The 12756-nt window shown below is 45.7% G+C and overlaps 1 protein-coding gene across 1 annotated transcript in view; it reads left to right on the top strand.

Annotated features, from left to right (window-relative positions):
* The window catches only part of ZFAND1 (zinc finger AN1-type containing 1), a 41390-nt gene that overhangs the window by 26408 nt on the left and 2226 nt on the right, over positions 1-12756 (top strand). The window contains exon 7 of the mRNA XM_082257768.1: positions 1-7. This exon is cut by the window's left edge and continues 149 nt beyond it. Within this exon, the coding sequence (XP_082113894.1) occupies positions 1-7 (7 nt within the window). The remainder of the gene's footprint in view (positions 8-12756) is intronic.

Below are 12756 nucleotides of genomic sequence, written 5' to 3'. Positions count from 1 at the left end.
AGCAAAGGTATGTTTTAGTTACCTTTTCAGCCACAGGTGAGGAAACCAATGTGTGTTATATTGGTAAATTGTATGAACTGTTACAGAATGATTACAGAAAACAAATCTCATAGTGACTGAGTGAATGTAAACCGCATGTAATACACCATTTATAGAAAGTTTTTAATGATGTGCGTTTAGTTACACTTTAACAAAATTCAGCAAAATTACGGTTTAGGAATTCATCTTGAGCAGTTGTTTATGCATATGTGTACACTGCATAAGCCAACTCTCAGCTCGTTATCTCGCGGCTCCTGGTTCTCACTCCTTGCAGTCCCCCTGCAGCTTGCTACCTCTGCTGGCTCCCGCTCCCTGCTTGCTTCATGGTATTAGGTGTGTGATATTTACAGGGGCACACTGATGGGGACACTGAAGAGAAAAAGGGGATTAAATGAGGTGTGTGTGTGTGTGGAAACCAGCCAGCCCTTAGTTTGCTATACTTACCCACCAGTCTGCTGACAAACCAAATAAACCTGTCTAACATAATAGGTTAAAAACAGGGGTTTAGTTAACACACATTTGCAAACGCATGTATAAGCTGCAGGCCACTCCAAGGCACCCTGTGTATTCTGCAGTCCTAAACACTACCTAACACTACTCAAACTGAGTGTCTACTGAGTGTGTCTCCAAACTTGGGAGTACATGAGTGCTAATGGATGGATGGGAAACAGGTGAGCTTGGAGGTGGCCCAATCCTCCCCCAACCTGCTCCCAGCCATGACTGGTATTGAAAAACTAATGGCTATGTGGAAGCCATAGGGTGCAAACTAAAAAATGACCAGCTGGAAAACGCGCACACCCCCATCCCAATGATATAGATCAGTGTTTCTCACCCTTTTTTCAGTGGAGGCACCCTTTACAATTTTTGACAATCTCAAGGCACCCTTGAAAATTATGGACAGTCTCGAGGTCCCCCATTCTAAAATGTAAAAAAAACTATTCTAATAGTTTTACACAATGCAGCAACATCCACACGTAGGACACCCAACGTTAGAGGTGATTTATTCTTCCAATGCAAATACACTTTTGCACACTGACTGGTACTGACTAGTATGCCAATGTTTCTCTTCTCCTTTGATTTCTCTCCATCAGTCAGCTAATGTCACCTCAGTGCTAAGGGAGAGAGGTACAGGAGGGTCAAATAAGGGTTCTGTGGAGGCAACAGACATCCTCCTTATTAAATGATGATGTAATTGGTTGTTGGGTACACAATGAAAACCTGTGGGTTTGTGTAACTAAAAAGGAAGGCTTCATCCACCTGCTGGCTTGTATACCATTTTTGATCACATTTTAGGCATTTTTCTTAAGGCACCCCTAAAGAAATCTCAAGGCACCCTGGTTGAAAAAGGCTGATGTAGATGGTAAAGGCAAATTGGGACTTTAGATGAAACACCAGCCTGTAAAGCAAGCGTCTCCATCCCTGACAACATGAAAAATTTTGGGCAGTTTTGGGACTTTACATGAGACACCGGCGAGCACTGCACAGCGTCTCCATCCCTGTATATAACAGAACTGAAGAGAAAAAGGGGATTAAAGGGGATTAAGTGTGTGTGTGTGTGTGTGTGTGTGTGTGTGTGTGTGTGTGTGTGTGTGTGTGTGTGTGTGTGTGTGTGTGTGTGTGTGTGTGTGTGTGTGTGTGTGTGTGTGTGTGTGAACCAGCCAGCCCTTAGTTTGCTATACTTACCCACCAATGAAAAAACAAAATTATGCCCGCGCTACACAACGTGTGGATAATCTGTGAAAAATAAGTATGAAGGTGTAATAATGTGCAGCTGCTGCAAACACTAAGAAAATCTTAGGAAATATGATGGAAACGAATTTATGCAGCGCTAGCTCCAATAATATTATCTTAAAGTGCTAAAATAGCATATATGCGATAATCAATAAAATATAAAGTGCATATAATGAATTAACATAAACACAAAGTGCTAAGTGCTAAAATAACATCTATGCAATGACCAATAAATTATAAAGTGCATAAATCCACATAGGTGATTATAAAAAGTCCAAGTGAGTATTCAGTGCTTGAAAGGAAAAAGTCCTTATTGTGATCCAATTAAGGTGCCAAAGTGCCAAATAATTCAGGTGCTTGCAAAGTGACAAGGTGCCCCTCAAGGTTCCCCACTCACCAGATTGCTGATATAAAAAGACCTTGAAAATTATTGCACACTGCCCGGAATCTTTTAGGACCAAAACTTCTCCTATGTAGCCTTCGAGGTTAATTGGGCCTGCTTCCGCTGCAGAATGAAGAGGTCTGTTCCACTTTATGCGATCATCTATATCAGCTGTCTATGAAGATTTCTGTCTTACGCAGATAAATGATTATCAGGAAGTGGATTTGCAGGGTTATCCTCCACCATAAAACCCAACCTGCACCTCTCTGTACTAGTCCATAGTACAGAGAGGTGCAGGTTGGGTTTTATGGTGGAGGATAACCCTGCAAATCCACTTCCTGATAATCATTTATCTGCGTAAGACAGAAATCTTCATAGACAGCTGATATAGATGATCGCATAAAGTGGAACAGACCTCTTCATTCTGCAGCGGAAGCAGACCCAATTAACCTCGAAGGCTACATAGGAGAAGTTTTGGTCCTAAAAGATCCCGGGCAGTGTGCAATAATTTCCAAGGTCTTTTTATATCAGCAATCTGGTGAGTGGGGAACCTTGAGGGGCACCTTGTCACTTTGCAAGCACCTGAATTATTTGGCTCTTTGGCACCTTTAATTGGATCACAATAAGGACTTTTTCCTTTCAAGCACTGAATACTCACTTGGACTTTTTATAATCACCTATGTGGATTTATGCACTTTATAATTTATTGGTCATTGCATAGATGTTATTTTAGCACTTTGTGTTTATGTTAATTCATTATATGCACTTTATATTTTATTGATTATCGCATATATGCTATTTTAGCACTTAGCACTTTAAGATAATATTATTGGAGCTAGCGCTGCATAAATTCGTTTCCATCATACTTACCCACCAGTCTGCTGACAAACCACACGCACACACCTCCTTTAACCACTTTACAACCGGAGGATTTTGCTGTCTTCCGTCCAGGCCACTTTTTGCGATTCGGCGCTGTGCGACTTCAACTGACAATTGCGCGGTCGTGCGACGCCGTACCCAAACGAAATTTACGTCCTTTTTCTCCCACAAACAGAGCTTTCTTTTGGTGGTATTTGATCACCTGTGCGATTTTTACTTTTTGCGCTATAAACAAAAAAAGAGCGTTTATTTTGAAAAAATAACAATATTTTTCACATTTTTTTATATGAAATTCCCCCCAAAAAAGATGTAAAAACCAATTTTTTTAAAAGTTTTTGGCCAATTTGTTTTATGCTACATATGTTTGGTAAAAAAAATCGCAATAAGCGTATTTTGATTGGTTTGCGCAAAAGTTATTGCGTTTACTAACAAAGGGAAAGATTTCTGTCATTTTTGGTGTTTTTTTTTTAACGCGTAATGGCGGCGATCTGCGATTTTTTTTTTTTTGCGGGACTGCGACATTGCGGCGGACAGACCGGACCCCTGACTGACATTTTTGACACTTTTGGGGGTACCAGTGACATTACTGCAGTAATCAGTGCTATATATATGCACTGTTACTGTAAAAATGACACTGGCAGGGAAGGGGTTAATTTTATTGGAGAGGGAGGGGTTAATGTATGCCTGGTGCTTACTGACGTGTAGGGGGGGAGGTGACTATGTGATTCATGGACAGATCGGATGTCCAGCTATGCTGAACAGTCCGATCTGTCACTCCCTGTCACTATGGAGATCCGCCCGCTGTGTTTACACACAGCGGGCGGATCTCCAGACTCGATCCCCGACGATCGGGTAAGAGCAGCGGCGATCGCCGCTGCTCCTCCCCTGGCCCGACTCCCGCTGTGAATGAAAACAGCGGGAGCGAGCCTCCGGCGGCGCGCAAGCGCCGCCCAGAAGGGGAGGAGTCCAGTCACGTTAATACTACGTGACTGGACGGGAACGAGCCACTCTGCCGCAGTAGTATTACCGTGAGCGGTAGTAGAGTGGTTAATCCCCTTTTTCTCTTCAGTTCTGTTATATACAGGGATAGAGACGCTGTGCAGTGCTCGCCGGTGTCTCATGTAAAGTCCCAAAATTGCCCAAAATGTTCCACTGATGGGGACACTTTCTCTTAAGGTGCACATTTTCTCTAAAGGGACACGCTGATGGGCACATTTTTGTTTAAGGTTCACTCTGATGGGCACAACAAAATGGGCTTATCAGCATGCCCCTTAACATAAAATATGCCCATCAGCATATCCCTTTGCATAAAATATGCCCATCAGTGTGCCCCTTAACATGAAATAAGGAGCATTCTGATGGGCACATTTTATGTTCGGGTTCACTCTGGGGGGCATATTTTATGTTAAGGGGCACGCTGGTTGGCACATTTTGTTGTGCTCATCAGAGTGCCCCTTAACCACATCAGCTCCAGAAGGTTTATCCCCCTTTCTGACAATTTGACCAGACAATTTTTTGTGATACAACGCTGCTTTGCTTTAACTGACAATTGCGCAGTCGTACGAAAGTGTACCGAAATAAAATGAATGTCCTTTTTTTCCTACAAATTGACCTTTCTTTTGGTGGTTTTTAGTCACCTCTGCAGTTTTAATTTTTTGCGCTAGAAACAAAGCACAACCATCAATTTTGAAGAAAAAAAAATTTCTTACTTTCTGCTCTAAAACACATCCAAAAAAAATGTAACATATTACATTTCTTCATCAGTTTAGGCCAATATGTATTCTGCTACATATTTTTGGTAAAAAAAAAAAAAAAATCCTAATAAGCGTATATTGATTGGTTAGCGCATACCTTATAGCTACAAACTATGGGATGGGATGTTTTTTATATATATATATATATATATATATATATAATTTTCTCTGTCGCTCATTGACAGACGTAGTCTTCTTGATTCACAAGAACTGGGTTATGTTGTCTCCGCAGGAGCAGGACTAGGCAGAAAGAAAAAACGTTCTGGCTCCACCTTAGGGGCAGTCCCTGAGGGTATATCCTCCCTCTCTCTGCTACAAGGCATCAGTTTTTTTTCTGTCTAGTCAGGAGTAAGGACCTAAGTTCCTTGCTGGGATCTTTTGGGTCCTGGCAAGATTTTTTCTTTAGAAAAAATATTTTTTAGGCCGTTTTCTCCAGTGTTTTTTTCCTGTGAGATCTTCAAGCAAATACGCCGGACTGGGCGACACTAGTGGTCACCCCAGCCGGCCTACGAGCGCGCGCAGACCATTGCATCGCGCTTGGTCGGCCGCGACACATTCAAGTAAGTATGCGGGGCCGGGCGACGGGCTGGATGTTGAGATCCAGTGGTCACCCCGGTTTCTGCCTACGAGCGCGTGCAGACCAGAGCTCCGCGCTGGGTCGGCCGCGACGGAGTCCCATTGGAGGGACTGACCTTGCGAGTTAAAAGTCTCGCTTGGACGCCAGGAACCAGAGAGTCGAGGCGTCCGGAGTGGTCCACAACCCCCCACCCCGGTGGAGAGGGTATTGTGAAGAGAGGGTGCCTGTCAGTTCGGTATGGTGAGTAAACGTTCCCTTTTTTCCTCGTTATGAGGCAGTATGAATTATGGGCCCCTCCATATATGGTCAGTATATATCTGACACTAAAAGTCCCCCTTGTAAATACAGTATGTGTTTGGTGGGAAGTGGACTTGGTTTGAGAGCTAACACTCTACCCAGCAGACTGTAGTATTACAGCAGACATAGGAGGTATAATCCTACCTTAATTGTAGTGTACCTCCTGCAGATCGATAAACCGCCACTTAGCAGAGATGCAGGTGGATGTGCTGGGAAAAACTATTTCGGCAGTCCGCCGCCATTTTGCCGTAGACCAGGTGCATGTATGTCCTCAGGTCACGCCGGCCGCCATGTTTTTGGAGTCTATTGTCTCCTGTATGGGGGCGGCCATGTTTGATGAGCCCAGCTACCTCGTGGAGAGCTGGGAACGCCGGAAGGCATACACAGGGGGCGGAGCCACGTCCTTCTACCCGGATAAACGAACACAGCTCTTTCCAGTCTGTAAAAGACAGACGCTGACTGCAGTTGGTTGGAAACTTCTCTGCATCGGGTGGTGAGCCTTGGGTGTCCCTCTCTCTCTCTGTGGGGATCGAGAAGCAGGTACTCTGAGGGGCGCTATTGCGCTAGGGGGAGACACATAAAAAAAAAAAAAATAAAAATATATAAAAAAAAAAAAAAAAAAGTTTTTTGTTTTTTCGGGCAGAGGTGTCCTGAATTAACATGGACCCTGCCACTCATGTATCTCCACCGGATCCCCTCGAGGTGTCTGCAGGATCCTCCAGCACCCCACTGACGGTTGAATCATTGTCAGCTATTATGGAAACTTTTGTGTCCCGGGTGGAAGTGGCTTGTCAGGGACAGGGCGCAAGAAAGCGACCCCCACCTAACCCCTTATTATCTGAAACTTCGGATTCAGACTCTGAGCCTATTTCTGCAGTTGCAGGTACTTCATCTGGGATTGGTGTCTCGGGTATTGTCTCTTCAGACAGTGAGGAGGATGTTTCGGCATCAGCCATAGCCCGAGAGGAAGCGTTGGTAAACGCACTCATTGTATCTGTTCAAGAAACCTTAAGATTACAGGGTATTCCGTCGGAAATAGCTGAAACTGAAATCCCTTTTGGGACTAAAAAACGCATGAAAGTGGCGAAGGTTTTTCCATTGCCCAAATGTTTTGGCAATCCAATCAAAGAAGAATGGAGTCTGCCAAAACGCACCTCTGCTATTTCTAAACGCATTAACAGGCGTTATCCGTTTGAGGAAACCCTCATTAAGAAATGGACAGAACCACCTGTGGTGGATTCACCAATTGCTAGACTGAATAAAGCCACGGTTATTCCTTTAGAAGACGCTCCGTCTTTTAAAGATCCAGTGGATCGCAAGATAGAAGCTATGTCTCGCACCATGTTTTCCTTGATTGGATCAGCTTTCAGACCAATAATCGCTATTGGTCTGGTTTCGCAGACTGTAACTGAATGGACCAAGTGGTTACGCCGGGACTTAGAAGAGGTCCCTCAGGCGGTATCAGATTTGTTGGAACAAATGATACAGGGGTTACAGTTTGTGTGTGATGCGGCGTTAGACGCCACTCCATTATTGGCGCGAGCATCAGTTTCAGCAGTGGTTCTCAGGCGTACACTGTGGCTAAAAGGTTGGTTAGCCGACCAAGGTTCCAAAAAAGCATTGGCTAATATCCCCTTTTTAGGAGAGCGTCTATTTGGAGCCAACTTAGATGAGATCATTAAGGATCTCACGGGTGGAAAGAGCACCTTTTTACCGCAAAATGTTAAGGGTAAAGGAACTCGTCAAAGACGAGGGCCTTCTTTCTCTGCTCACAAAAAGTTTTTTCGTCCCGCGGGTGAAAAAATTAAGTCCTCCAAAGCTCCTTCAGGAGGCTTCAGGGGACATTGGTCAGGCAAGCAAAAGCCCGCCCCCTCCAGACCTGAAGATAAATCGTCCAAAGCCTGAAGGTGCGCCCCCACCCATAATTGGGGTGGGGGGACGTCTTCGCCGGTTCCCGGATCCATGGCTTTCCAGAATCCTGGACAAGTGGTTTTGCGAAGTCATAAGGTCAGGGTACAAGATCGAGTTTCGATCTCTCCCACCGGCGCGATTCTTCCCTTCCAATATCCGACTATCCCCGGATCGTTTAGAAGATCTGCGGAGAGCAGTCACGGATTTACTACAACAAGGAGTGGTAGTCCACGTTCCTTGGACAGAACGTTTTCAAGGGTTTTATTCAAACCTATTTACAATACCCAGGAAAGAGGGCAAAGTGCGTCCAATTCTGGACTTAAGGGCACTCAATTCCTTTCTCAACATAAGGAAATTCAAGATGGAATCCATTCGCACAGTAGCAGCCTTCCTGCATCCAGGGGATGTCCTAGCGTCCATAGACATCAAGGACGCCTATCTTCACATTCCCATTTTCGCAGGACATCAGCGGTTTCTACGCTTTTCCGTAGAAGAGAACCACTATCAGTTTGTGGCGTTACCTTTCGGTCTCGCCACGGCTCCTCGGGTCTTCACGAAGGTGTTGGCCCCAATGTTGGCACTACTGCGCCAAAGAGGCATATCGATTCTAGGTTACCTAGACTATCTCCTGCTTCATGCAGAGTCTCCTCAGACCCTGCTACAAAACATAGAAATTACTATAATTTCTTTACAGGAATTCGGGTGGCTGGTGAACCAGCAAAAGTCATTTCTGGTTCCCACCCAGAGGCTCGAATATCTGGGTCTAATTCTAGACACAGTCAGGTCAAGAGTTTTCCTTCCGGTAGGGAAACTCCGGAAGATTCAATCAGCAGTCCAGTTGTTACTATCCAACAGCTGGTCTTCTCTTCGAACTTGCATGAGGGTTCTGGGGTTGATGGTGGCTTCCTTCGAAGCAGTCCCATTTGCCCAGTCCCATACCCGAATTCTTCAGCAAGAGATTCTTCTCAGATGGAATCGGAATCCGGAATCCCTGGACAATCGGATCCGATTGAGCAAACAGACCAGAGAGTCTCTGGTCTGGTGGCTTCGGTCTCCGATGCTCAGCCAGGGAAAGTCATTTCTGCCAATATATTGGACGATAGTGACCACGGATGCCAGTCTATCCGGATGGGGAGGAATTCTCGGTCAGTTATCTGTCCAGGGACTTTGGTCCCTGGAAGAATCCAGGTTGCCGATAAATGTATTGGAACTGAGAGCGATCAAACTTTGTCTGATTCACTGGACCGAGCAGCTCCAGGGCAGCCCGGTTCGGATCCAGTCGGACAACGCCACGGCCGTGGCTTATGTCAATCACCAGGGGGGCACCAAGAGTGTCCGAGCGGCCAAAGAAGTGGCTTGCATTCTTCGCTGGGCGGAACGATTTGTTCCAGCTATCTCTGCGGTGTTCATTCCGGGGGTGGAGAATTGGCAGGCAGATTATCTCAGCCGTCAGACTCTGGATCAGGGGGAATGGTCCCCCCATCCAGAAGTTTTCCACCAGTTGTGCCTACGGTGGGGCACCCCGGATGTGGATCTGTTGGCATCACGATTCAACAGGAAAGTACAGAGATTCATGGCTCGCTCCCGCGATCCTCTAGCAGAGACCGCAGACGCACTGATCGCCCCGTGGGGGCAATACCAGCTAATGTATGCCTTCCCTCCTCTTGGGTTACTGCCAAGACTTCTTCGCAGGATAGAGGAGGAAGGAATTCCAGTAATCCTGGTAGCTCCGAACTGGCCTCGCCGAGCTTGGTACGCCGACGTGGTCAGACTGGTGGCGGACGTCCCGTGGAGACTTCCTCTCAGGGAGGACCTACTGTCTCAGGGACCGATCTTCCATCCTGCTTTACGATCGCTGGCTTTAACGGCCTGGCTATTGAGACCCAGGTGCTGAAGGACAAGGGATTGTCAGCTTCAGTTATTCCTACTCTAGTTAAAGCAAGGAAAGCGACTTCCAGAAAGATTTATCATCGTACATGGAAGTCCTACATTGCATGGTGTGAACCTCTGGGGTTCCGTCCACGGTCTTATTCGGTTAGTCGAATATTAGCTTTTCTGCAACAAGGGGTTGAGCAGAAACTGGTCTTGAGCACTATCAAGGGTCAGGTCTCAGCATTAGCTATCTTCTTTCAGAAGCCTTTGGCTACTCATTCCTTGGTGCGGAATTTCATCCAGGGGGTGCGACATCTGGCTCCGCCAGTGTGCGCGCCGTTACCACCCTGGGATCTTAATTTAGTATTGTCGGTTCTTCAGAAACCTCCCTTTGAAGATATTAGGGAGATTCCTCTACCTACGTTGTCCCAGAAGGTGGCCTTCTTGGTGGCTATCACTTCTGTACGCAGGGTGTCAGAACTGGCCGCTTTATCTTGTTGTTCCCCATATCTGGTGGTTCATAGAGATAAGGTGGTTCTTCGTCCGAATCCATCCTTCCTACCAAAAGTGGTTTCAGAATTTCATCTGAATGAAGAAATTGTATTACCTTCCCTGTGTCCTAAGCCCAGTCATCCTCGGGAGTTTGCTTTACACTCCTTGGATGTGGTCCGGGCGATCAGGGTATACTTGAAAACGACAGACTCGTTTCGCAAGACGGATTCACTTTTTGTGATCCCGGATGGACCCAAAAAGGGGTTGCCTGCATCTGCCGCGACTATTTCCAAATGGATCAGACAGACGGTGGTACAGGCTTATTCTATTAAGGGTCGGGAGCCCCCGTTCCCTGTTAAGGCGCACTCCACTCGGGCACTTAGTGCGTCATGGGCCTTTCGCCATCAGGCGTCAGTGGTCCAGGTGTGCAAGGCGGCTACCTGGTCGTCGGTGCATACCTTTACAAAACATTATAAAGTTGATGTAATGGCATCGTCTGATGCCTCGTTTGGCCGCAAGGTTTTGCAGGCCGCCATTTGAGGAGACCAGTGGTCTGCCTCGAGGGTTTTTTTCCGTTGGAAATTTTCATTTGAGTCTCATTCTTTGTTTATAATGAGCCTTTAAAACTTCTAGTTTGGCACCGGTTGGGCCTTCTAGATTGGATTTTGATTTCGGTCAATCCCACCCCTCATTTGTGGCACTGCTTCTGGATGTCCCAGTTCTTGTGAATCAAGAAGACTACGTCTGTCAATGAGCGACAGAGAAAATCGGATTTTTGTAAGATCTTACCGTAAAATCCTTTTCTCTTAGCTCATTGACAGACGTAGTACCCGCCCCTCTATCATTGAGTTGGGTTGGGTTAAATTCTCTGTTGCTGCTTTGTGACAGAACTGATGCCTTGTAGCAGAGAGAGGGAGGATATACCCTCAGGGACTGCCCCTAAGGTGGAGCCAGAACGTTTTTTCTTTCTGCCTAGTCCTGCTCCTGCGGAGACAACATAACCCAGTTCTTGTGAATCAAGAAGACTACGTCTGTCAATGAGCTAAGAGAAAAGGATTTTACGGTAAGATCTTACAAAAATCCGATTTTTTACTAGTAATGGCGGCGATCAGTGACTTATAGCAGGACTGTGATATTGCGGCGGACAAATTGGACACCTAATTTACACTTTTTTGGGGACCAGTGACATTATTACAGTGATCAGTGCTAAACATATGCACGGTCACTGTGCTAATGACACTGGCAAGGAAGTGGTTAACATCAGGGGCGATCAAAGGGTTAAATGTGTGCCTAGGGAGTGCTAACTGGGAGAGGTGCTTTTTCTACCTGAAGACCTGGATCGGTGTTCCTGCTTTACAGGAACACATGGTCCATGTATTCTTTACTTACAGAATGTCAGCCCGCCTTGTTTACATACAAACGATTGGTGGGTCCCAGGGGGACATCGGGTCTGCGAGACCCGCTGATCCGCCCCCACTGTGTAAAATCACAGCAGGAGCACCCAAAAGGGCAGGATCACTTACTGTGTATATATACGTGATTCTGCACAGAGCGTCACCCCTGTAGCAGGAAATCCGCTATGGGGCGGTCGTAAAGTGGTTAACATAAAATGTGCCCATCAGAGTGCCCCTTATTTTATGTTTTTTGATTTTTAAAACAATTTTTATTGAGGAAAAAAGAATGCAATACAGAAATGTATAAAAACAGTAAATGTGCATCTGTTGTACAATTGGCAAAAATCCACTCCAAAAAACATACAGAAAAGTAAGGACAGTGCAAATGGTAGGTGAATATCTTTCAACAAACTCAAAAAGAACTCTCATAACAGAACATATTTTTGACATAGTACCATTCCCGTTCATCCTGCCGGGCCAGGAGCATGTGCTTCATGTAAGTACAGTATTCATGGCAGCTCTTAGATTTGGATCGGAGGCATAAGGCATGTACAAACCGGAGGATGCTAGGGAATGGAAATCAGGTCTAATATGAGTGGGTCCTGGGGTGAACTCCTGTCCTGGGTAGTAGTATCCATCATGGGGTGGGGAAAGTTGTCTGTAAAGCAATTTGGCAGACTAATAGTGTGCAAGTGATGTTGCATAGTCTGTAGGTATTCACCCTTTATCTTATGTTAAGGTTCACTTTGATGGGCACATTTTATGTTAAGGGGCACTCTGATGGGCACAACAAAATGTGCACATCAGGGTGCCCCTTAACCTAAAATAAGGGGCACACTGATGGGCACATATGTTAGTAGGGGTACGCTGTTGGGCACATATGTTTGATGGGGGCACGCTGATAGATATATTATATTAAGGTGGCACTGTAATGGGAACACCTGCTGTAAGAGGTACTGTGATGGGGACACCTGATGCAAAGGATCCCTCTGATGTGCACACCTGATGTAAGGGGGTCCTCTGATGGGAATACTTGATGTAAGGTGGCACTGTGATGGGGAAACCTGTGGTAAAGGAGCACTCTGATGGGCACACCTGATGTAAGGAGGCATTCTGATGGGGAGAAATTATGTAAGAGGGCACACTAACGGGAGACACAGTTGTAAGGTGGCCTTTTGTTGAAGAAACCTAATGTAAGCTGGCACTCTGATGGGGACACCTAATATAAGGGGGTACCCTGACAGTGGCAACTGATTTTTGAGGGCACCCAATGTAATAAATTACTTTGGTAGGTGCACCTGATGTAAGGGGGAACACTATTGGGGTCATTTACATTTAAAGAGTATTACCAGAGTTTGTGGAGAAACCAGTAAGAAATGTGCCAAAAAAAGGAAAGGACGTGTACAATCTTCCTATATCATATTTAAT

Source organism: Pelophylax lessonae (assembly GCF_965119305.1).
Source record: "Pelophylax lessonae genome assembly, chromosome: 5".
NCBI lineage: Eukaryota > Metazoa > Chordata > Amphibia > Anura > Ranidae > Pelophylax > Pelophylax lessonae.
This window is presented reverse-complemented; position numbering and strand designations above follow the sequence as displayed.